At 48.7% G+C, this 25,921-nt stretch overlaps 1 protein-coding gene across 2 annotated transcripts; it reads right to left on the bottom strand.

Moving 5' to 3' along the window:
- Positions 1-341: 341 nt before the first annotated feature.
- LOC119389829 (uncharacterized) lies at positions 342-25,630 on the bottom strand. 2 transcript variants are annotated; one of them, XM_037657224.2, is made up of 6 exons: positions 25,413-25,630; positions 13,145-13,543; positions 11,330-11,377; positions 10,463-10,596; positions 9,112-9,404; positions 343-2,416 (listed from the first exon to the last, which is right to left on the bottom strand). In XM_037657224.2, exons 2-6 carry the CDS (start codon positions 13,416-13,418, stop codon positions 1,960-1,962), a joined length of 1,206 nt encoding a protein of 401 aa, XP_037513152.1. In that variant the 5' UTR covers positions 13,419-13,543; positions 25,413-25,630; the 3' UTR covers positions 343-1,959. The 2 variants fall into 2 exon arrangements, with proteins under 2 accessions (XP_037513155.1, XP_037513152.1); XM_037657227.2 differs by lacking the exon at positions 11,330-11,377 and having other exon boundaries at positions 342-2,416; positions 25,413-25,629.
- Positions 25,631-25,921: the final 291 nt, after the last annotated feature.

Genomic DNA, 25,921 nt, shown 5'->3' with positions numbered 1-25,921 from the left:
CTCTCACGGAGCTGACGGACAAGCGCGCCATGGTTTTGTGGGAGGAGCTCATATTTATTCCTAGCTTGTAACTGGCTCTAGATACAGAGGCCAGTATTTAAATTTGAAATAAAAATGTTTATATACCACCCTTCCGACTCCTATTTCCTTATATAGGACGGTGATGACCTACCACGACTGTTTTCTGGCCGATGACACGCGGAGAAGCAACGTACGAACTGCGATATTTTACTACCCCAGCGTTAATATTTTCTGCTTTCATGGCACAGAAAACATTTAGCAGTCGTAAAGTGAACTCACGTTTGACGGCACCTCACCCGTCTTCTCACGCACCTCGATCGCTCGGCAACGGTTGGTGTGCAATAACTCGTAGCAGGTTGTCGACCGCAATTCATGTTCGCAATACCGAACCACGTAGAGCGCTTTGGCCGGCGTTTCCTGGCGCTGCGTCTCTCGGCGTCGCCACATGAACGCCGACAGAAAGGGCGAGCAACCACACGAGAAGCGCGTAGGGGAGCTATTCTCGATGTATCCATGTAATGGACTGCCCATTTAGGCCGTCGCTGACTTGCAAGCGAGCAGCGCGCCCCCTGTTCCCGGTTGTTCTTCCGCAACGTCATTTTGACGTCACGGAGCTTTCACAACTCTGGACACAAATGAAAGGGACGGAATGCGCTTCAACGCAACGAACGCAGCCTCCAGAGATCCACTTTTGGCCGAGCATGAACTCCGATTCTGTGATCGCGTTAGCTTTCGAATTAGATTTAATGCGACCGCCCGCCTAGCGCACCTGTGAAGGTCGGTACGGATTCCCTGCATCGTTCTCAAGCATCTGGGACGCGCTCATATGGACAGACTTGTCAAGTTTGTTTAATGTTGTGTTCCTGTACATTTAGTCCAGTTTCTTCTTACGCTGGGAGTGTGCTATGCGGGTTTGGTGCGTCGACGTGGTCAAGAGCGCGATGATGTCACGGCTCGTCGCTTTCTCGAGTAACAGAATGTGCTCCGCCGAAATGAACAAGTCCATTAGATAGACACATCGAGAATGGCTCCCCAGACCGGCATTGCACAATGTTGACCAGGTAGAAAACCCTGAAAGCTCTTGAAGAACTGTGTAATATCCGTCAATGGAGCAACAAGAAATATTATCGATTATAGCTTTTATGCCTTATTTGTCATTGTTGGTATGGAAAATATTCAAGGTGTTGCAAAGTAAACACATTGACACCGAGAGATCATTTTTTTTATCTTTTCTACTTATGACGCCAAGTGTGTAGAATAAAACAAACCCGCGAACTCGTAATCAATGGCCTCCAAGGTTGCAGTGATACCCATTGTCGCACATCTTTGAGGCCACGTATGCGGTCAATGCGGCCACTCTTGCTAAGCCTGCATTTGAAGTTGTGTGCGGATCTCCGAAACAGTACAACAAGGCCAGGAGAGCTTTGCTGTCGAAGCTTCTGTGGACAAAGCTAAGGCAGATACGAGCATCAGTTGAGAACTTGCGGGCCACACTGTGATGGCCCCAGCTTCGGTAGCAGCGACGACGCCATTACGTAAGCGGAAGTCACTGCCAGCCGCGCGCTGATTGGTTCGCTTAACCTGTACCGAAAGATAATCCGAAACGAAGACGCTATGCCGTAGTCCGAAGTGCCAGCAATTGGTTCCTCATACGTATACCCATACATTATCCTTCTGTTTTGGCAGAATGAGCGCGTGGGTGTTCCATAGATTCTTGTCCCTGTAAGGACTATGGACCTACTTATTGTTACACGCCACGGCATCAAGGTTATATTATAGCTTAGTCTATACATTAAGTATTCTTTTGAAACTTCCTATGAAACCACAATACGCTGTGTCTGGACAGAACTACCGCCAAGTTTCCCGCATACAGTCTCAACAACACGACGGCCGTACAAGCGGTCCCTTTTAAGAAATAGTCTATTGAAAGAACGATCATCACTTGGTGGACACTTCGACCACCCTGCCGCCCATCTTCTTGGGTTTGAGTTCGGGCGACGGAACGCGGTCTATAGACAGCTCCTCGTCGGTGCTAAGTCCGGAGTCGCAGTGCACCGCGGTGAGATGGTGATGGACGAGAGACCGAGCCGGGAACGCCAACGCCCGGGTCGGGTCGACCAGGGGCGGTAGCCGCAACTGGGCTCGCCTGCGGTCCGTCTCGACGGCTCCTCGTGCTCCCGCTTGGTCTGATTTCTTCTTGCCGCTGCTGCCCACCGATGATGAAGATGAGGCTCCGGCGACCGGCAGGCACTTGGCCGACGCTGCCCGCGCGCCGGCGTTGTGCCTGCGCGGAGTGACGCTCCTGGAGGTCGTCCCGCTCGACAGCGACGACTGGACCACCGCGTCGTCGTCATCGTCGTCGTTAGCGGGCCGGTCACGTACAATTACGGGTAGCCTGCGAGGGTTCGAACGCTGCAGTGAAACGCAAGTTCGACCTCAACCAGGTTTGAGAACAATAATAATAGTAATAATTGTTGGGGTCTTACATCCGAAAACCACGATATGATTATGAGAGACGCCATAGTGGGGGGCTCCAGAAATTTAGACCACCTGGGGTTCTTGAACATGCACCTAAATCTAAGAACACGGATGTTCTTTGCATTTCGAGTCCATCGTCATGCGGCCGCCGCGGCCGGGAATCGAATCCGCGCCCTCTAGCTTGGCGGCGCGACACCCTATAAATGCCGTCGTAGCCTAGCACGTATACGTGCTAGGCTACCACGGCGCGTAATCAACTACCAGGTTTGCTCTCAAATAATTTTCTTCTACCCATAGCTACGAATTACGGTAAATAAACTGCCTGTTTCAGTGGATCTTCTATTTGAGACAGTCTTAACCCTGTCTTAAAAATATTACCGTTGAACCGTTTCAGATCGTCTTTGGTAAACATACCTTATTTTCGTCACATTAATTAGCCTATTATCTAGTTTTTGCGTTGTCTTTACTGATGCTCTTCTATGTATGTACTTTTTATTAATTTAATATATTCGTATACAGTCAGTCCAAACCTGTATAAGCAATCCATTCTTGTGCTTACTAATGTTGCTTTGTCCGATTCTGATAGGAGGCCCTCCCAAAGATCTTACTTTGGAGCCTCCTTCTGATGATGTTGCAACTTCATATAAGTACTTCGCGATTCTATTAATAAACCTGAAACTTGAAACGATGGTGGGGATGTGGCACTTGTTGGTGTGATTACACTAGCTCCACGTTAGTGGGTCGAGTCTGAAGTTGAATCAACTAGACACAATACGACTGCGCATGTGTGAACCTTACGAAGCGGGTTGGAGAAATCGACTCGCCCCAAGCATGCGAGGTTGACCGTAGTAAACTGTACGTCATGTCGGCGCGACAGGATGAGTCAAACCTATTTTACCGAGTTCAAGAGAACTTAGATATTGGAGTGCCTATGCGAGATAAGAGCGTGTAAGTACTTAACTGGGCACGTAAGGCATGAGACTGTCAGCTAGAGTGCGGAGAATTATTCTTTCTCTCCTATTGCGCGCTCGCGTCTAATGTGCTGCACTAATATTGTTACGGAGATGAAGTGAAGGAAGACGAAGTGCTGGACAGCCCGACTGGCGCGCGAGTGTGCTGGTCAGCCAGCTTGACTCGTCTACCAATTCTTCTTTGTAAATATACATTGTATATACCAAAACAACCCCGTATCATATTGGTGGACGTGCGGGGTACTGCAGCAGGCAACGGAGCTCCGCAGCGGACGTCGCATCGCCCTCCCAACCATGGCTAACGCTGAGGCTTCCGCATCAACGTCGCTGTCTCCATCAACGTCGCCGTCCCCACCACTTGTTTTCGTACCACCTAAGGATCCCGGTACGTTCTGTGGGACCGATGGCGTCGACGTTGAAGACTGGTTGGCCATGTTTGAACGCGTGAGTGTACCGAACAGATGGGACCCCACACTTCAGCTGGCCAATGTGCTGTTTTACTTGAGGGGCACCGCAAAGGTGTGGTTCGAAAACAACGAAGAAGAACTTACTAGCTGGGACCGATGCAAAGAAAAGTTGCGAGAGGTCTTTGGTAAACCCGCCGGCCGTAAGATCGCCGCCAAAAAGGAATTGGCCTGCCGTGCCCAATCTTCCACGGAATCATACCTCTCCTATATTCAGGACGTGCTGGCTCTCTGCCGAAAGGCCGACAATGACATGACGGAAGGTGAGAAGGTCGGGCATGTGCTGAAGGGGATCGCCGACGACGCATTCAACCTCCTGATGTGCAAGGGCTGCTCTACCGTGGATTTGATCATCAAGGAGTGTCGTCAGTTCGAACAAGCAAAAAGCCGCCGCATTCTCCAACCGTTCGCCAGACTTCCAAACACCGCTGCCACGTCGACGTGTGAAGACCAGTCGACACCGCAACATTCTTCGCCGCCGGAAGACCTTACACGAATTGTTCGTCGCGAACTGGAAGCGATGGCGCCCTCCGCATTCTATTCACGCAGCACCGATGCCCCTGTTACCGTTCCTCTCGTTCAAGCCATCGTTCGTCAGGAGCTGGAAAATATCGGAGTGCATTCCGTGTGTTCTGTTGCCACGCCCAGAGTCAGCGAACGTCCTTCTGCTATGTCCTTCTCAAACCGACGATTCTCTGCACGTTCTCGCAACCCGGCTGAGTGGCGAACTGCAGATGACCGCCCAATATGTTTCACCTGCCACCGCGTTGGACATATTGCTCGTTACTGCCGCAACACATGGTCCTCGGTACCTCGTGCAACGACCAATATGACCCGTTTTGACGGTAATGCTCACCATTTTTCTCCCGCTCCCGAGACCAACGCCGCTGACAACGCCGCTAGGAACACTTGGTACAGCCGCTCGCCTTCGCCACGTGGACACCAATCTCGTTCGCCGCATACACGTCGCCCATCGTCCCGTTCGCCACAGCCACGGCGTCTATCGTCCCCCGTGGCTTTCGGCCGCACCATGTCGGAAAACTAAGAAGTGCAGCCCCCGGAGGTGGTGCTGCATCGACGACTACGGCAGCAAATCCTCTCTCTGTACCCACTAGACGAAGTGTCATTGACGTTAAAGTAGACGGCGTACCTGTCCAAGCACTTGTCGACACTGGAGCGAACATATCGGTAATGAGTTCAAGCCTACGCAAACGTTTAAAGAAAGTACTCACACCAGCAGCTACGCAGGTGCTCCGTGTGGCCGATGGCGGCACGCCGTTGGTTCTTGGTCTGTGCACTGCCCGCTTAAGTATAGTCGACCAACCTACTTCATTCATCTTCGCCGTGATTGACCGCTGCCCTTATGACGTTATCCTTGGACTGGACTTTTTATCGGATCATTCTGCTCTCATCGATTGCGCTACCGGCGTCCTTCAGCTAGAACTGCCTCAGATAGTCGCTGCTCCTAACACTACACCACCGCGACTGTGCTCTCTTCAAGATGTACGTCTATCACCTCAGGCAGTCACCTACGTCGTTTTGACCGCAGAGCCGCAGGTTCCCGACGGTGAATACGTCCTCTATCCCCTCGTTGACGTTCTTTTGAGCCGGAACGTCGCCATTCCACATACACTCGTGACTGTCACCGCCAGCCGTACTTCGCTACCACTTCTAAACTTCAGCTTGTGCCCTCAAGTACTTCCCCGTGGCATGTTCTTGGCCAACATTTCTGATGCTGACGAATTTGAAATTGCAACTCTCAGCACAGAGACTGATTTACTTACGCCTACTGCGACTAACAGCTCATCTTCCTTCCCGGATGATTTCTCGAAGATGATTGCACCAGACCTCAACCCTGCACAGGCCAATGACATCCGTCGCCTTCTCGCGTCGTACAGTGACATTTTTGATCTTGACGACAGACCTCTAGGCCAAACATCCGTCGTTCAGCACCGTATAAACACCGGTGATGCGAGTCCTATTCGTCGGCGCCCCTATCGTGTCTCCCACACTGAGCGCAGAGCGATCCAAACGGAAGTCGAAAAAATGCTCAGCAAAGGTGTCATCGAACCTTCCGACAGTCCTTGGGCCTCCCCTGTCGTCCTTGTAAAGAAAAAAGATGGTAGCTGGCGCTTCTGCGTTGACTATCGCCACTTGAACAAGATCACACGAAAAGACGTATACCCGCTACCACGCATCGATGACGCGTTGGACTGTCTGCACGGAGCTACATACTTCTCGTCTATTGATCTTCGGTCCGGCTACTGGCAGATTTCTGTCGATGCAATGGACCGCGAGAAGACTGCCTTCATAACACCTGATGGCCTATACCAGTTTAAGGTCATGCCCTTTGGCCTATGCAATGCCCCTGCGACATTCGAACGGATGATGGACTCTCTACTGCGCGGTTACAAGTGGTCTACTTGTCTTTGTTACCTTGACGATGTGATTGTCTTTTCTTCCACCTTCGACAGCCACCTCACGCGTCTCGCCGCAATTCTCGCAGTATTCAGAACGGCCGAGCTTCAACTGAATTCCAAGAAATGCCAGTTTGGCCGCCGTCAGATTACCGTACTAGGCCATCTTGTGAACGCTGACGGCGTGCAACCAGATCCTGAAAAGATTCGCGCCGTTCGCAGCTTTCCTGTGCCTCGCTCTACTTCTGACGTGCGGAGCTTCATCGGCCTCTGCTCTTACTTTCGCCGTTTCGTGAACAACTTCGCCGATGTTGCTAGGCCACTAACAGATCTGCTGAAGAAGGATACCACATTCTCATGGGGCCCTGAGCAGGCTCAAGCGTTCACCGCTCTCATCGGCTTCTTGACTACTCCTCCCATACTTGCCCACTTTGATCCATCTGCTCCAACAGAAGTCCGAACCGACGCAAGCGGGCACGGTATCGGCGCAGTTCTCGCTCAACGGCAGCACGGTAGACAGTGCGTGATAGCGTACGCCAGTCGCCTGCTCTCTGCTCCCGAGAGAAATTATTCCATCACCGAAAGAGAGTGCTTGGCTTTAGTCTGGGCTGTCGCCAAGTTCCGCGCATACTTATTCGGCCGCATGTTTACCGTCGTTACGGACCACCACGCTCTCTGCTGGCTCACTTCTCTGAAGGACCCGACCGGACGTCTTGGTCGCTGGGCTTTGCGGCTCCAGGAATTTTCGTTTACAGTCACGTACAAGTCTGGACGTTTGCACAAGGATGCAGACTGTCTTTCACGTCATCCGGTGGATCCTCCTGACCCCGCTGCACATGATCCGGACAGCTGCGTAATGGCTTTTACTGACGTGAGCGATATGCGCACCGAACAACGTCGGGATGAGTCATTGCGCGCTATCATCGACGCCGTCCAGTCTGGCAGCACCAACGCCACATTCCGTATGTTCGTGCTGTATGACGGCATCCTCTACCGCCGCAACGTCAGCATTGAAGGCCCTGAGCTCCTGCTTGTCGTTCCTCGCCATCTACGGCCTGTCATCCTTGAACAACTTCACGACGCACCGACGGCGGGACATCTCGGAGTTACGCGCACATACGACCGCGTGCGACGTCGGTTCTTCTGGCCTGGACTATACCGCTCTGTGCGTCGTTATGTTGCTACTTGCGACCTATGCCAACGCCGGAAAAGGCCCCTCTGCCGCCTGCTGGATTTCTCCAACCAATTGAAGTTCCCTATGAACCATTGTATCGCGTCGGCCTTGACCTGCTTGGCCCTTTTCCGACGACGACTCTGGGAAATAAGTGGATCGCCGTCGCTACAGATTATGCGACACGTTACGCCATCACGAAGGCCATGCCAACTAGTTGCGCCACTGACGTCGCGGATTTTCTTCTTCACGACGTCATCCTCCTCCATGGTGCACCCCGCCAGCTCCTGACGGACCGCGGCCGCTCTTTCTTGTCCAGAGTTGTCGACGACCTCTTTCGATCTTGCGCCACAGAGCACAAGCTGTCAACTGCCTACCACCCGCAAACTAATGGTCTTACTGAACGTCTTAACCGCACACTCACGGAGATGCTTTCGATGTACGTCTCTCAAGATCATCGCGACTGGGACGCCACGTTGGCTTATGTGACTTTTGCGTATAATTCCTCTCGACATGACACCACGGGATTTTCCCCTTTTTATCTTTTGTATGGTCGCCACCCCGTATTGCCGTTTGACACTGTCTTGCCTTCCGCGCCATGTACTACAATGTACGCTCACGACGCCATTGACCGGGCTCACATGGCTCGTCAAGTCGCCCGATCTCGTCTCACCACGTCGCAGGATATTCAAAAAGCCCGCTATGACCAACGTCATCGTCATATGAAGTTTGCCCAAGGTGATTGGGTGCTCCTTTGGTCACCATGTCGCCGTGTAGGGCTCTCCGAGAAACTACTGTCCCGCTACTCAGGACCTTACCAAGTTCTGCGTCAAGTTAGCGACGTGAATTACGAGCTTGCGCCGTTGCACTTCAATTCGTCAAGTCCGCCACCTGTTGAAATTGTGCATGTTTCGCGGATGAAGCCCTACTTCTCTCGCACTTCATCGCCGGACTTGCGCCGAGACGGCGCTACAACGCCCGGGGGTCCTGTTACGGAGATGAAGTGAAGGAAGACGAAGTGCTGGACAGCCCGACTGGCGCGCGAGTGTGCTGGTCAGCCAGCTTGACTCGTCTACCAATTCTTCTTTGTAAATATAGATTGTATATACCAAAACAACCCCGTATCAATATCATCATCTCCTTCTTCGTAATATTTTTCTTCAAGTTCTTTTAGTATACATGAAGGAAGGAAGGAAAGAAGGAAGGAAGGAAGGAAGGAAGGAAGGAAGGAAGGAAGGAAGGAAGGAAGGAAGGAAGGAAGGAAGGAAGGAAGGAAGGAAGGAAGGAAGGAAGGAAACAGAAAAAGAGAAGGCAGGGAGGTTAACCAGAAAATCTTCTGGTTCGTTACCCTACACTGGGGTATTGGGGAAGGGAAATAATACACAACACTGGTTAGGTCCATAGTCATTGGCTGGTCATGGGGTTTAAATAAATAGGCAATTACATGAACAGGTTGTGATCGCCAAGCAGATGTTTTATGAGTACAATTCAACAAAAATAAGAGGAGGAAATGACGATAAAGTGAAACAGAAAGAAAACGAACATATTTATGATAAGACAGTCGTGAGAGCGTCGGATTGTGTTCGTACCTGTGACTGCCCTTGCGTGCCGAAGTGGACGCAGCGGATGCCTTCCCAGAGGCTCCGGCCGGGAGGCTCCTCTGGGACGGCGTGCGCGTCAGCTCGCAGGGCTCGACCAGCGACGACGATGACGTCATCGAAGCGGCCAGAGGTCCAGCGGGGCCGGACATCCTCCTCGTTCCGGCCCGGCCGCGCGTGGACATCTCCAGTTCGGCCAGTGTTCGACATTTCCACTCGAGCTCCCTCTGCAGGTTGGCGATGATGGAGTTCTTCTCAGACAACTCCGCCTGGTGCTGCCAGTCCTGCAGGTGGCGCAGACAGGAGACATTGCACACTCTTCGATTTGAAGGTTATAATGACTGATTGCGTCATGAACATATCAAACGTGTATGCATCTATAGGGTTCACTGCAAGATCCCGCGTACGAACGTCAAATGAATAATCACATTTTAAAACAGCGCGAACACATAAGGACAGAGTAAACAGCGGACACACGAGCGCTGACTAGCAACTTGACTGCTATGTGATCCAGCAATTTGACCACACAAAAGATGTCAACAGCGGGACTTGAAGATTCCACAGACTACGAGCCATCCTTAGAAACCTTAGTCTAATTTTCTCAAGGAGGTTAAAAAAAATTGAATTTTCTAACAGTTTCGCAGATTACTGACTGAAACATGTACTCCCTCCCTTACTCATATGGCGCGGTTCAACAACTTCACGGGTCATGCGGTCTTTGTCAAGTCCGTGGATGATGTTCGTATCAGAAAGGACAGGGTACTATTTACACTCCCTGCTTTTCACTCTGTTCTTGTGTGCTTGAGCCGTATACCAAGATGAATGTACACCAACACGCCCAAATCGCTACGCTACTCAAGTTTATGACTAATCACGCTATGAACAAATCAAACGTGTCCATCTGTGGCGCTCGCCGTGCAATACCCCGTACAAAATTAAATTCCGAGGTTTTACACGAAAGTACGAAAACATGCTAATGAGGAAAGTCATAGAGAAAGACTCCGCAATAATTTTGAACACCTTGGTTTCTTTAACGTGCACCTAAACCCAGCAATGTCTTGTGGTCTTCTTTTGCACCTAAATCTAAGTGCACGGATGTTCTTGTACCCAACGCGAGCCGAAACTAATAACTTTCGAAAACTTGTGTCAGCGTCTGTCTCGCTACCCATGTTGATTCTTTGCCGACTGTACTACGCGATATTTCACCACACTACCGACTTGAACTTTTATAAATAAATCATGCGCAATCTGCCAAGTCGTCTTCTTTTCTTTTTTTCAGTGAGATACGCACCTGGACTTCAATCTGGCAAATCGTTTTTTTTTTTCTAGTTTTGATACGCACCTGGACTTGAAGCCGCTGGTTGAGCGACACGAGCGCGTTGTTGGCCTGCTCCAGCTGAGAGCTGAGGAATCGACAGTGGCAGCACCACTTGTCCAGGTCTTCTTCGAGCTGGGCGATCTTTTCCTGGTACGAGGCTGCGGGACAACACTCTGTAGTTAGGCACAACCGCTCATTCCTATAAACCCCTTCATATTTCAGCTCAGTTAAGTCTTACTTTTCTAACTACCGACTTTGAGGGTGTCAAAGGGGTTCCTTAAACACCTTTAAAGTAATCACAGACTTACAATACTACAGGACTCTGTTGCCTCACGATCCCTCTCAATACGACGTCATACTACATAAGAAATAGATGCAACATAAAAATGTCAGCGTCATAACATTTTTTTAAAAGAAAATAAGACTAACACGTTCGGGGCGGCTTTGTCAGGCAGCTTAAGAGCGGAGAAACGCATTAGGAGTAATTAAAGGAGCTTCATCTTCATCCCATTAAAAAACAAAAAAAAATGGTTTATGTTGTCCGAAATGCCATTGTAAAACAAAATTATGTTATATTTGGACCCAAACTAATTTACTGCTATAAGACCAATCAGTGTTTGCAAATTTTGTGAAGAAATAGGCAGGAAGTACAGTTCAATTTATTCCTGCATTTTCCGATCTAGGGATTGCGAACTCATCTATTGCGAAGATTTCACGAGGCACGAGCCGGCAGTTACTAATTCACCACATTTATGAAATGTATCTTCCAGCGGCCTTGGGCGTAATAGAAATCTAAGGATGTAAAAACGAAGCAAGAACAATGGGTAGCAGCAACGTTCTTTTTTTTTCACATAGTTTGTTAAAGTTGACCCAAGTGATGCACAAACTTACCTTCGTCCACTAGGGTTATCCCGTTGTTAAAGAGAGCAAACTGCATTTCTAAGGGAAAGGAGGAAATAGATTTGAAGGGAAGGAAGAAAAAAGAGAGAAGAGTGGAAGACAGTCAGTGACGAAGTTCCAGAGGCAAACTATCCTAGGCATTTCTGCAAATATTTCAGGCGTTTCTGCTTTTGTTCACTTGCATTCTGCAAGACCCACGGTCCCTCATTCATTCGCCTAAAACGACTCGAAGGCGAAAGCCATCTTATTTCTTTGCAGACGATTAGATTGATACCCTCCCCCCAAAGCCTTCCCCCGAAAGCCGAGAGCCTACCAAGGTTTTCGCACTGCCTCCAGCATCGGAGGCGTCGCCACTTTCGGCACCTCGCGCGATTTCGCAGCATTTCCTTCGAGATAGGCCCATGTTTGACTATGTCGTGTGATGAAACGTGCGACATCAAAGTGACGTCACGATGATGTCACAAATTGTTGGCCGCCTGTGGTGACGTCCACGCGTGATAATGATTTGTTTGCATCACTACGCGTGGACGACGACGCCGCCGATGGTCAGTTTTCGTGTTTGCCGAGGCATATTTTGCTGACGCGTTTCTACCATACCTCATTTAATGCAGGATGGAACATCATCTAGGTCATATAAGAAAATAACGAGAGAACGCCTAAATGAAGGAAGCGATGATTTTCTTGATCGTTAAAATCTTGAAATCATAGATGTCTTGTATTTTTTTACACCTTGTTCATCATGGCATTGTGATTGTTTATTACATTACTGTTTGTTATATGTAAGAGTCAGTAGGTAAAACTTCTTTCTGCTTCAGTTTCGTTTAATGAACATTTTACTGGTTTCACCTGTAGGGCATAACTTAAGCGTGCCCTAGTTATGTCGTTTCATTTTTTATTAACTCGTTTTGTGAGCATTGATTGTTAGTATTCCCACCATTCTATGAGCGTTGTGTTTATATTTTTGTGCAGTTTACTCACAATAGAGTCGAGAAGCTTTTTTTATGACTTTTTTTTGCCTGAAGTATAGTATATTCACGCGTCCGCTCAAACCACTCATACCAGCCACTACTCACACGACAGCTGTGTTTATATTTGTGTGCATTCTACTCATAATTCCGTCTAATCTTGGAAACCATGCAGAACAATATGTGCCACTGCATTCTGTGCTAATAATCCTTGCCGGTGTGTGTCTTCTGCTTTGCTGCGAGGGTGGCACGACCTAGTCAGGCGATTACTCAGCCTTTAGTCGTGTCCCCCAATGCAATTTGAAACAATCTTGCCTTGAAAAAACCAAATAAAGCAATAAATCATATAGGGCTTTCGCCTTAATAACCCTAATGATCCAGTGCACATACAACAAACTCTTGGAAGTAGTTGTTTGCGTATTTATTAGAACACACATAGAGTAACGATATATAGAGAAATAGGGAGGGAGGAGGCTCGCAACTGTCCCGAGAGGGGCAGGGACGTAGCCAGAATATTTTTCTTAAAGGCAACGGGGGTATGGGGGTGTTCGGCGCTCTTCATGTATGTATGTTTGTGCGTGTGTCTGTGTGTGTGTCGCGATGTGGGTTTGAAGCCTCCCAGACCTCCGCCTGGTTGTGCAACTGGAAGTGTGAACAATGCTTCAATACAGTTGACTGAGAAGAAAAAGAAGGGCATGGCTTTCGCCTTCGATTCGTCTTAGGCAAATGCATAAGCGACCCTTTGAGGTTTTTGAACTACTCCTCTGCACATGACGAGCTATCACAGACTCGCCCATGCAGTGCGCGGACAGTACTACAAGTATTCAGGAAAACGGCGCACCTTTGACGGTCTTCTGCAGCTTGGCGACCTCGGCGTGCAGGCCTCGGAGCGTGAGCCGATGCTGCGTCTGCAGGAACACCAGGTCGCTGCGCGCCGAGCGCAACTGCGCCTGAAGCCTCGCGGGGTCGTCCTCCACCACCGCCGGCAGCCTGGACGAGGAAGCTGCGTCTTCCTCGCCGCCACCGCCGCCGCTGCTGCTCCGACGGGCCACAGACTTGGAACTTGCGTTGCTCCGGCCATCTTGGCTCGTGACCACGCTCGGCGCGGCGCACATTCGTCAGCATGCGCCCAGAGCCACCGCTCGCTCCCGTCTCGCCGCGGCCCCGTCCCCCAAAGTGGCTCACACACGTCAGCAGGGTTGTCTTCTTGTGTGGCCTTTATTGGCCATAGTCGCCGTGTCTGCAAAATGGTCAGGGAAAAAGAGAAGAGTGTAAGAAGTGCGAGAGAGAGAGAGAGAGAGAGAGAGAGGGAGAGGCAAAGGGAAGAACATGTAATCTTGACATACTAAAGCCCCTCACGACGAACTGAACGTTAAACTCAATCACCGAAGCCACAGCGTTGAGAACACAGGGCCCAAGGAAGACGCCAGGAAACGCACGTCCTGTCCTCTTCCTTGGTCCCCGTGTTTTCAGCGCTATGGCTTAATTGAATGTACCGAACGAACTCGCAGAAACGTTTGTTTGTACTCTTTGAATGATAAACGCTTCTGTATTGGTTGGGCAATCGGTTTGTTGTTCTTTAGTGCAACGGCTCAGCCGATTGTAAATTACCTATAATGAATTTATTTGTACATAGTAGAGTTCAAGAAACAGAATAAAAAAAGGAGTTAAGAATAATGTATTAACTAATACAATGTAAAACTAGCTTATGGAGATATGAAACGCGTAAATTTGAGTAAAAAGCTAAGGATATTCAGGATAACGGCAAAACTCAAAACGCAATCTTTCTGGTCTTCACGGGGAACTGAAATTTATGGAATCACAACTCAATCCACAAGGAGCCCTGCAACACTTTTTGAACCTGGTCAGACATTGCTGCCGATAGGTAGTCGAGGCTCCTGCAAACGTGTGGGCCAAATATCATAGCGTATAGCGTGCGGCATGAAATTTACAATTAAGTTTCAGAGTCAGCTAGAAATCGCTCTCTCTTCTCTCGACAAATGATGCCGTAAGCGCAGTTCGGCTCATGACATCAATTTGGCTTACGGCCATTGGCTGATTTGAGCATCGTGAGCTGCATAGTTACAGCGGCCGCCGTGGGGTGCCGCCACGTGGCCGCGCTGCGCTCTATAGTTGTAGCAACTCCGCTCGTACTTGACGTATTCTAAAGAAAAATTGCGGTAGTCGATTAGTGAGGCTATAAACTCCGGTAGTGAGGTCATTCGATGATTAATCGGAAAGGTGTTACAGGGCCCCTTTAATACAATGAACAACGTAGCCAGAGGGCACGGCGTACAAACCCAGCCCCCCAAAATTTATACATTGCGTATGCGTACGTATACACGCCTACGTAAAAACATACGTGGGACCCGCCACGGTGGTCTAGTGGTTATAGTGCTCGACTGCTGACCCGAAGGTCGTGCTGTACGACGTCGGCGCATGTAAAACTCGGAACAGTAGCGCAAAAAATCCCACAGACGACAGAGCAAGACGCAACTAGCACTGTGTCCCGTCTTGCTCTGTCGTCTGTGTGATTTTTTGCGCTACTGTTCCGAGTCATGCAATACCAACTAGCCCACCATGCAGTCTGTCCTTTTAAGCATGTAAAACACCAGACGGTCGAAACTTGTATCGTGGTCTTGGGAAGTAAAACCCCCCGAAATATTATTAAACATATGTAGGAAAATGCATAAACGGGTAAGGGACCCCTTCCTCGTCCCCCCCCCCCCCGAAAAAAAAATTCTGCCTACGCTCCTGGTCAGGACAGGGCGAGGGAGGAAAAATGGTGCAGCCTGATGTGTTCGAGCGCTGCCGCGTAGCTGGGAAGGGTGTCCCACCGGATATCGTGTTTCAAACTGCGTCGTTCTCGCATGATGGACCACGGATACAAACATGCAACGACATGGGAAGCCCCTACATAGAGACCAAGGCCGAGCGTGACCCTGTATGCTTCGCACACGCAGCGAGAAAGAAAGAAAGAAAGAAAGAAAGAAAGAAAGAAAGAAAGAAAGAAAGAAAGAAAGAAAGAAAGAAAGAAAGAAAGAAAGAAAGAAAGAAAGAAAGAAAGAAAGAAAGAAAGAAAGAAAGAAAGAAAGAAAGAAAGAAAGAAAGGACAGCGGTACGGTGCGGCACGGGGCAACACGGATCACGCCGGTTAGTTTCGGGCACGTTCGCGACCTGCCCCAAATGCAGTCCATTTGAACGAATGCGTCGGCCAGGGTTTCGGACAGCGAAGAGCTAGGACCCCGCGGATCCGCTCCGGTTCGCCTGCGCGTGTACGTGGCTGGCCCATACAGTCAGCGTGCTCACGATTGAACGACTGCAGTATGGCGGGCTTGCCTTTTGTAGTAAAACTGCGTATTCGTGAAAGTAGCACTGTGTGTATACATAGATACACACAGCAGGGCTCTCATCCTTGTTCATTGGGATTCAGGAAGTGTAGCCTCATTGGGGCAAACGTGGCTGCGTCGTTTGTCCCGTGGCGCGGTGAAGAGAAAACTGGAGCGTTTTAGCGTAAATGAGCCACTTGTTCATAAACGGGCTTCATTCGTAAGCTGCGGTGCGTGTACGCATATTGGCTCAGCATGCGCGGAAAGTAACTCACTGTATGCGAATTGAAGTCAAAGGCGATATTATTCAATCAACGTAATCATCACTCTCACGTGTCGATTGGGAATTAGTGCAACGCATACGCGAGTATATGCGTAAGAGTATTATTGCAGTAATGAATGTGAACATGTCATAATTTCGAGATGCAGCTGTATACGGAGTGTACGAAGTGATGTTTCTGTCAAGTTAAGTGGTTTTTAAAACATTGTCTGCTCGCTTAGGCAGGCAAAGAGTGTATTCCAACGTAATATGCACTGTCGAAACTAAACGTGTCACGTAAACATGGTGATGATGAAAGGAACTTTATTTGGTCCTGGAGAACCCCGATAAGACAACCCCCGATGGGGGGTCCGCCGCAGTTGCTGGCCGCGCCCACGCCGGCACTGGAAGACCGTAGCGGTGTCTGTGTGCCGCTAAAATTTCCACCAAGCAACCGTGCCTACAAAAGGCGGAGTACGGCTATCATCACATGCTCCACGTCATAGTGTAATTTAAAGCAGCGGGAAGTCGGACCCGTCTGTTGTGTAGTTGGAGCGTCATTGCGAAGGAGAAAACGAACAATTATTGGCGTTTATTGCGATAGCAATTATATGGACACTCTCGGTGGGTTTTTGCCGTCGCCGTGATGTTCCGTATAAAGTCCAAATCGGTAACATCCCCTTGCGCATCGTATTTTCTAGCTCCTGCACGCTGGGCGAGCAGGAGATATCACTACCTGCTCGCCCAGCGTGCGAGCAGGTAGCGATAGCTCTAGCGATGAAGGACCCTTCGCGTCCTGAGATATTCACTGCATCAGGGTTGCCGTCCGGGCCTTAATTCGCTTCGGGGGTGGTCTCAATAGAGGCTGCCGCTATTCTAAGTTCGATGGGTGTAGTAGGGTTTCACACAATTACCTGGTTCCCGGCCCACATGGGCTCAGGGGTTCATCCAACAGTTGCCAACGTCAACGAAGTTGCACATAACCGTGCGCGAGAAATCACGTGCCGCGGCGGTCCGGGCGGGTCCGGAGTCGGGTTCGCGGAGAGCTTCAGGGATCAACTTGGCCCCTTTCACGAAGCTACGTCTCACTATCAGCTGTCAAGGCGAAAGTACCCCCTCGCGCATTCCAAGCTCACTAGGCCGTAGTCGTCGGCTCTCCGGAGGCTGCAGGCAGGTTCGTTCCCGTCTCGTAGCAAGTTTAGTCACTTTGCTGAAGACATAAATCCAGGTTGTCGTAGCTGTGGGGCGGATAACTGCACACTCGCACTGGCGCTCGACTGCTGACCCGAAGGTCGCGGGATCGAATCCCGGCCGCGGCGGCTGCATTTTCGATGGAGGCGAAAATGTTTGAGGCCCGTGTACTTAGATTTAGGTGCACGTTAAAGAACCCCAGGTGGTCAAAATTTCCGGAGCCATCCACTACGGCGTCTCTCATAATCATATCGTGGTTTTGGGACGTTAAACCCCAGATATTATTATTATTGCACACTCGCACACATATTCTGGCAGTACCCGGCGTTATGTAGCGCAAAGTTCAGCATAGAACAGGACTGGGAGAGGGCTCTTAAAAGCCGCGAGCTCTCATTCCAGCTGTCGGCAGTCCAGGAGGCCTGCGAACGGGCGGAGGGCCACGGCCTTCCAGTACCGGCATGGGAGCGGTCAGCAACTGCGGCGGACCCCCCTTCGGGGGTTGTCTAATCAGTGTTCTCCAGGACCAAATTAAGTTCATTTCACCTCACCCCACTACAAGCGCGCGAGCGCTGGCGACGAGCGCGGCTGAAGCAGAGATAAAAGGAGCCGGTCATCTCCGTTGCACGAAGGGCATATGCAGTAACATCGCCCAGCGCGCGAGAAGCAGACAGGAAACGCCCCGCCCATCTTTCATGGAACCTTTCTTGTATAGTATAGTTGTGGCCCTAGGCAACCGTGACTCGCAACATCTGCGGGTGATTGGCAGTACAATGGGCGGTTATGTAAAATGTTACAAAAGTTAAGAACAGGGTAATTAACTTACGAATGAGAAATAGCGAATTAAAGTTGAAGGTTGAGCGCGAGACACAAAGTAGAGCAACCATTTATACAATATTCCTAATTGAAAAAGACAAAAATTTATATTTAAGTATATGTGTATATGTACGAAAGGATATCAGAAACTTGCTTATCTAGGCAGCCGATTAGTCTCATTAATATAATTTTCCACCGCCAAGAGAACATTCGCGGATCAACTCGAAGTTCTAGCGTTTTTCATTTTTCTTTCGTACACGTGTCGAATGGACACTGTACCGATACTGTCAACAAGTCTTCACCGACACACCGCACGAAAAAAGCAGAAGAAAAAAGAAGGAAAAAAAAAGTAGACAAAGAACTTAACGATGTGTCAAAGCGTAATGGACAGGGTTTCCTCTTCGTGTTTCTCCGTCTCTGCCCTTTCGCGTTTCTTTTGGCATTTTCGGGCAAGCGCAGTTCGTGACCCTCTATTTCTACGGGCGGTGCCGCTTCGGCGGTTGCCTGGCAACCCGACTATATTTACTTCCCGTGGGCGTGATCCGTATTCAGTGTGGGACAGATATAAAGGAAACCCGGTAGGGGAATATGAAAGGAGTAGACCGCTGAACAACGTGTCGGCACGCAAGCCTCGATAAAATGCTTCGGCACTAACGACACGAGGAAGTGAAATGCAAGGTTTGACGGCCACCCGCCTGGCCGGGGGAAAAAAAGAACATATTGAAGGACCTCCAAAGTGCGCACCGACCAAAAGAAGAAGTAAAGATTTAATGACGTTTCGGCTCCCCATACGGGAGCCTTATTCACAATAAAAACCTTTTAACTGCGAATCAGTTTAAGGGACCGCCTTCTCGTCGTCTCATGCTTCGCGCTGGCGTGACGCAGGTCCCACGTTTGATACACATTAGTCGAGCAGCTTGCACGTTTGGAACGCCAGCGCTTGCTTGCCCGTGAACGCCAGAGTCGCCGAAGCGCTAATTCGTCTGTCCGAGCCAGCGAAGCGGCAGCGAAACGATAGCGTCGGGAGCAACAGACAGTAGAAAGGAGACCATAGACCGGAAAATAGATAATCGCAAAACAAATCAAATAATCACACGAAAAGAACAGAAAAGAGCGGATAAACACAAGATAAACACAAGAGAAACATAGGCGAAACAATGCTCTACAGTTCGTCAACTTTCACTTGGGGTGAAACTGGCTTTGACTTTTCTTTTATTTTCTTGCGAACAAGGCTTCCCTTTAGGAAGCCCAAACGTCATCAAATTTTCACTTCGATTGGTCGGCGTGCAGTTTCGCGATTCTTCGACACGAGGAAGTGAGCTGGCCAAATTAATGATTTATCGTTAGAATACAAACGCGGTGCCAAGGCTTCATTTAGAGGAAGCAACCGATAAGCGGAAAGTGCGAGATGACGAGGCTCGTTCACAGCTGCGGCTAGCACCGGTCGCGCGACCGAGTTACTCCTAAAGGGACTGGTCGCAAATGGTCGCTTCGGCCGAATAGTGACGGTTCTGGTTCAGTCACTCACCGTTCGGTTTTTTCAGTCACGCGACTGCAGTCGCAAACCTCTGCATAAGAAGGCATGTCCACGAACGTGGACGCAGATTGCGAAGAGGTTAACAGCGATAAACGTCGCCACTTCAACGCTCTAAAAAGAAAAGGCATGCTTGGAACGTCGTTCTGACCCACAACGATAACCTTCATCTGTGTCGCGCGCACTAGCGTCTCGCGTTATCTTGGCGAACCCGGTACTTCCAAGTAGTCGCGAACGGCGTGCGAACTATCAGTGTGACCTCTAGCATTCTTCAATGCGCGCTGATTGCAGAATCACAAGAACACACACAGAAACGGGTTAACAGGTTAACAATGTGTATTCTTGTGATGTTCCAATCAGGACACGTTCAAGTTAACGTTAACTAACTAGCCCCATTCATCGCTTTTTTGACAGGAAAGTTGCAAGCGCCGAGTTTTCGAGAAAGGAAACACGAGGATTACGATGATTGCTGTGGGACAGAGGTACTCCCGAATTGATAATAATTTTTGCTGGCTTGCATAGCAAAAGCACGGATATAATATGAGCAGACTTGGTAGTAATAAAATTACAGTAATGGCATTGCTGTAATTAACCTTTTGCTGCAATGAGTAATGTTATGAATTGTTTTGTGGGCTGGTAAGTTAGTAATTTAACAAACTACTTTAAGCGTTTAAGTTGAAAAATATTACTCGTTACATTCCTAATTTTTTTTGGATAAAATATAGTATATCAGCTTCCCTTATGGCAAAAAAAAAATGACCGAAAACGAAAAAAAAAAGAAAACAAAGGCGAGAGTGCCAAGCGTCAAGCAGGGAACGATACAACAAAGAACTCCGAGATTTCAATGTATGTGCTGTAAATACAGTGTACACCAGTTAGTAGAATGATGAACCTTTGTTAAAGTTATTCCAAAGTAATGTCAGAGGACTCCGGTAACAGTAATGTAACGTCATTACTTTCGGCCAGCTGTGATTTGTAATAAATTTCTATTACTTTGGAACAATTCTAGAAAAGTAATTAATAATGCAGTTGTATTACTATCTAGGAGTGGCTTTGCCATCTCTGATTATGAGGCACGCCGTATTGGAAGGCTCGGGACAATTTCGACCACCAGGGATTCTTTTAACGTTCTTCACTGACATCACATAGTACACGGGCCTCCAGCGTATTTTGCCTACATCGAAATTCGAGTGCCGTGGCCGGGATAGAACCCGCGTCTTTCGGGTCAGCAGCCGATCACCGAAACCACTGTGCTACCGCGGCACCGCGGCTGTGTTATTGACTCCCGAAATGGTGCAAACAGTTTTATAGGTGAGTTGCGAGTTAGCGTATAGTTGGTGGATGTTCATCGCGGAAGACTTCAGACCAGCATAGTTTGAAAACGGACAATGTAAGAGCGCAGTACACATTAAGAAAAAAAAGAGAGTCATTTGACTCTTTTTTGAGAGTCCTGGTTTGCCACATATATGACTCTCTTTAAAGAAACACGTCAACTCTCTTTGAGAGATCATTATACTACCTTCGGAGAGTCGTATATGTGGCCTACAGGAGAGTTAACGTATCTCTTTAAAGAGTGTCATTTACGTGGCAAGTCACGACACCGAAAGGAGTCACATATGCTCTTTTTTTTTCTTATAGTGTAGAAAACGGTACACTCTAAGAACTGTGACTCTCTTTTTATGCATCTGAGAGTTATATGTGTAGCACTCCCTTTAGAGAGGCACGCTGACCCTCTTTAGGAGAGTCGTGCAACGCACCTAAAAAAGAGAGTCAATGCACTACCCTCCTAAAGAGCGTCAATTTGCCTCTCTAAAGGGAGTGCTACACATGTGACTCTTACATGTATAAAAAGAGAGTCAAAGGACACCTTTTTTTTAGAGTGTACAAGACAAGACAGAGTGTAGAAGACAGTACAAGAGAACTGTCCGTTTTATAACTGTGCTGCGCTCGTCGCACGATGATGGGGAAGCTTGTGGGCGGCCTCTACGCGCTGAATATTGCAGAGTTTGTTGGTGGGATACGCCTACTCGCAGTTTGCGCAAACGAAGGGGATAAAGGGCAGGGTACAGTAATACGAGGAATGGGAGGGGACGCGGTTTCACCCATTTTCGAGACATTACAGCCACAGCGCGGTCAAGCAGAACATTGTCTGGTTAAGAGAGATAGCTTTCATTATTTCGTGATTTGCTGCCTATGTGTGCGGAGAACAAATGAATTGTTTCCGGGCACACGCTCGTGAGGCGTCGTAGCATTTAAGAGGAAGGGCGCGAAACAGGAGATTATAAATGACTAAAATAAATTACAAAAGATTAAAATGGCGCGCGTAAAACACCTGATAATTTATGGAATATTACAGAAAATGCTTGCTTTGCACAGACGATTCGCCAGTAGGGAGCTTCTGCTTCATTTGTTTTTATTAATTTTTTCTGAACGCGGCCGCACCCAACATGATCGGTGACGGTCACTGAAGTCTGGGGTGGTTTGCGAAGAAAGCTCTCTGCCCGTTGCTAAGTTGAATCGTGCTCCATGCGAGCCACCCTTGGCACACATCCGTCTCCTCTTTACCTTTTGTTCCTTCTTAATGACAGTGTCCAAAGGGAACAAAGGGCGGTGACGACGCTATAGGCCTCGGCAACAATGCAACAACACCAACAAAAGTAGCATCCTTTGAAGCGGCTCCGTTGCTGGCGTGTTGCGGGGTGAGACGGCGTTGTGCAAACGGGACTGAGGTTTTCCGGCTTCGCTTAGCGTCCGCATGCATCGATCGCTTTGTCGCGCGTTGCTGTGTGGCGAGTGTAGTAGCAGCGTTTCCCCCAGCTGGCGCGTGCACTACAGCGTTGTCGCGTGTCATGCAAATCCATCGACGAGTTGGCGAAAGTACTGGCACGCCGGCGCCGCCGACTTGACGTGTCGCGCTTGGTTACGTGGCTGGGGTGGGGGGACGGTGACACTCCGGCCGAAGGCGCGCGTCAGTGGACGCCACAAGGATGACGTCCCCAGCCAGCCGCCAGCCTCGCGATTACTCAGCGCGAGCGTTTTGCGTGATTCATGAGGTCTGGCTGGACAGAAGGAAATATCCCGGCCCCTGGTATACCTATACGGCATAGCGTGACGTCAAAAGCATCAAATTCCTTCTACGTCAGGCATTTTTTTTATTTTTCGGCGGGGAGAAGGGCGTGAAAGGAGTGCAAGATGATCCAGTTTTCTTTGCGATACTTACTGATCTGAACGTTCTTGGTAAATTTTCCTTGAAATATCGTATGTTGTTATCGCTTAACTTGCCTGCTATAACTTATTAATAAGTCTAAGTTCGTGTCTTTTGGCTAAACGTATGATATTTAAGACAGTTGTTTTCTTTGACGCTCGGCCAGGAATGCCCGATGTGGATTCGGCAGGCCATGTTATGTCAATTCGTAACACCGCTTACGAGCTAAACTATACTTAAACGAGAACAGTGCATCGGAGAAAGGGGGGCTCTACAAGACGTTCTGATATACCACGCACTTTGCACACAACTCATTAGTGGTAACCATCTGGATTGGCATGCTAGGCGCAGTGCCACGCAAACCTCTTTAGTACTCACCAAAGAACACATTCCATGCTAAGCACTTTGTAGACTTGCTATGTATTATAGAAGACCTGTGCTATGGTGCTTGGTAAAAAAACAAAAAAAGAAAAAAGAAGGATAAGAAGTAGCGCGCAATAAATGCCTAACATGCAGTCACACACAGTGCCAGTAATTCTGAATGGAACGAGGCGGCAGAAAAATTTGCTGGTAATGTATGTGACGTAGCTAGTGGTTAATCCGCAGTGACAAAAAAAAAATGAAGCGATGCAACGACGCTCAGTGGACAAAAAGAGGGAACAGATACAACAAATATGCTTGCATGTGTGCCCTTTCTAATAAACTCTTAATTGGAAGTCAACACTGGTATGTGTTCCCTGTTTTAGTCCCCTGTTGGGCTGTCTTTTTAATTTACAATTGCAAGCGATCTCAAATGTGTTCTCTATCCCCGCAGGTGATTGAATTCGAGCTCTGTCTATTGTCGGAATAGCTGTACGACGACGAACATTCCATCGTGTTTTGCTACACATGACACGCTTGTATGACAGTATACTGTCTCAGAACAATGCTATTTGCTCTTGTTGTTCAGCCGGACTACCGTTAAGCTATCTGAGATGCGCAGTTTCCTGTAACAGATAGCTTGAACAGAACATAGTTTTTTTCTTTGTTATTGTTTTTTTTTATTCAAATGCGAGAGTGCTTACATAGGTATCTGCCCTTTTTAATAAACTCTTAGTTGCAAGGCAACTCTGGTCTATGTTTCCTGTTTTAGTCTCCTGTAGCGCATTTTTTTTAAATTGACGACTGCGAGCGATTTCACATGTTCAATCTATCCCCCCAGGTGACTGAATTCGAAGTCTCTGTATTGTCGGAGCAGCTGTACAACGACGGACATTCCAGCGCGTATTGCCACACACGGCATGCTCGTATATCAGTATACTGACTGACCCAGAACAATGCTATTTGCTATTGTCGTTCAGGAAGCCTCCCGCTATCTCAGTCGCTCATTTTCCTGTAACAGATAACTCAAACAACAGGGCACATTGCCTATTTCTTTGAGCGAATACAGCCATCTGCAAATACGCGTTACAAGTGCAAACCATGAAAGGAGCTAGCGGGAGTGTATTAACGAAACTGAGTGACGCAGCATATTTTTTTCTTTTGGCGTTGCGTATCATTCGTACTCTCTTTTGAAAAACACGTAGCGCAAAAGTGTGGGTTAACGAGTTAAAACTATGTTATTAATTATTTAACAAAAAATAAAGACAAAAAAAAATCAACCGCGAAGTACACGACACATAGCAGTGTCTTTTGAGTATCGATGGATCATCTGCGGATCAGCGCCAAAGTGTTGGATCCCAATAAAAAGATACGTTTAAGGACAAAAAAAAAATAAACATGTTCATACACCTGCAATCAGTTCCAGTTATTTCTATGAAAGCTAATATCTACAGATGCGAAATTCAATTGAAAACCACCCGTGTATCAACATTTAGGTGAAGGCGAAAATGTTTGAGGCCCGTGTACTTAGATTTAGGTGCACGGTTAAAAAACCCCAGGTGGTCGAAATTTCCGGAGCCCCTCCACTACGGCGTCTCTCATAATCACATCGTGGCTTTGGGACGTTAAGCCCCAGATATTATTATATTAACATTTTAGGTGCACGTTAGAGAACTCAACGCGGTCAAAATTAATCCGCCCACTATTTGCGGTGTGGCTCGTATCATACCACAGTTTTTACACATACAACCACGGATAGCAGAAGATATCAAATTAAAAAAAATACGGCAGATCCCACGTACTGTGGGTATCGATGTAATGCGAAGCAGCCGGCAGAGAGCTGCTTACGATTACGGTTTCTTTTTAGTGTAAGAAAATGGGTTCAATAATCGCATACGGGCACACAGGATCTCGAACAGGTTCTCACTATCAGTGCATTGCGTTGGCACTGGTGAACCGACTTCCCATGGCAAATCATTTCTCTCGTGTTGTCGGTCAACGAGGCACTCTAAGCACCGAAACATGCAAAGGTCAACAAAGCTGGTGTCCCTGTTACGGACCGCATCGACTGTTTGGTGTTCGCTGTGGTAGGCTACACTGCGCTTCTCAAGCCGAGCCCGTTTACAGTGCACCCAATTTCATCTCCGAAATGCATTTCGAACCAGCTGCGTTCAGTCGCGGCTTCATTGAACGGAGACGGGACGACACCACGATGTTCCTGCAGTTGCGTACACCTAGGGGATACTAAGAAATGGAATAGCGCACCGATGAGTAGCGATTTTCCTTCATGAGGTGGTCGATAGCGCACCAAAAATAGCCGATGTCCGTGCTTTGACGGACCCCAGGCCAACCTCCGGCGTCAACACTACGCGATTCGTTAGACCGCGGGCGCACGGAAAGCGAAATGAGCGGGCTCACCTTTTGTCCCCCGGTAGCCTGAAGAATATTGGCCGAGACTGGAAACCTGCGCCTTCGAAGATCGGGTCGCGGTCGCGTGCGGTGGCGTACCGATGTAAATGCATCAGACGCGATGTCTCGTTAGAAAACGTATCATTTCCAGCGCTGCGAAAATCCAGGGGGATAACGGTAAATAGTGCGGCGCGAACGAAGCCGATAGGAGGAGGCAAGGAGGGAGTTACAGCTCGGGCGGGCGAGAGAAGCGGCAGCACCCGTTGCCTGGGCAACGATTGCCTTGTTTCACTCCATCGACGCCAGGCGTAGAAGTAGCGCCTCGATTGCGAGCGACGCGAAATTTTGCGTTCGCCAGGCATGTCGCCGTTGACCGGCCATTATCAATGCCGTGAGGCAGGGGCGTAGCCATAGAGTTTCTTAGGCGTAGCCAGGGGGGGTTGTGTGGGAGGAGTTCAAACATCCCCCCCCGTAATTTTTTTAGTTTTGCTTGCGTATATATACACGCACACATACAA

The sequence above is a fragment of the Rhipicephalus sanguineus genome, chromosome 4, assembly GCF_013339695.2.
Source record: "Rhipicephalus sanguineus isolate Rsan-2018 chromosome 4, BIME_Rsan_1.4, whole genome shotgun sequence".
Taxonomy (NCBI): Eukaryota; Metazoa; Arthropoda; class Arachnida; order Ixodida; family Ixodidae; genus Rhipicephalus; species Rhipicephalus sanguineus.
Note: the sequence above shows the minus strand (reverse complement) of the source record. Positions and strands in the feature narration are given on the sequence as shown.

Excerpts from the sequence above, each read along its gene's own strand:
- LOC119389829 (XM_037657224.2), bottom strand. The coding sequence starts at position 13,418 with ATGTGCGCCGCGCCGAGCGTGGTCACGAGCCAAGATGGCCGGAGCAAC. Across the intron at positions 10,597-11,329 it reads GATAACCCTAGTGGACGAAG|CCTCGTACCAGGAAAAGATC; the intron begins GTAAGTTTGTGC and ends GTTGTCCCGCAG. Across the intron at positions 9,405-10,462 it reads ACCAGCGGCTTCAAGTCCAG|GACTGGCAGCACCAGGCGGA; the intron begins GTGCGTATCAAA and ends CGCCACCTGCAG.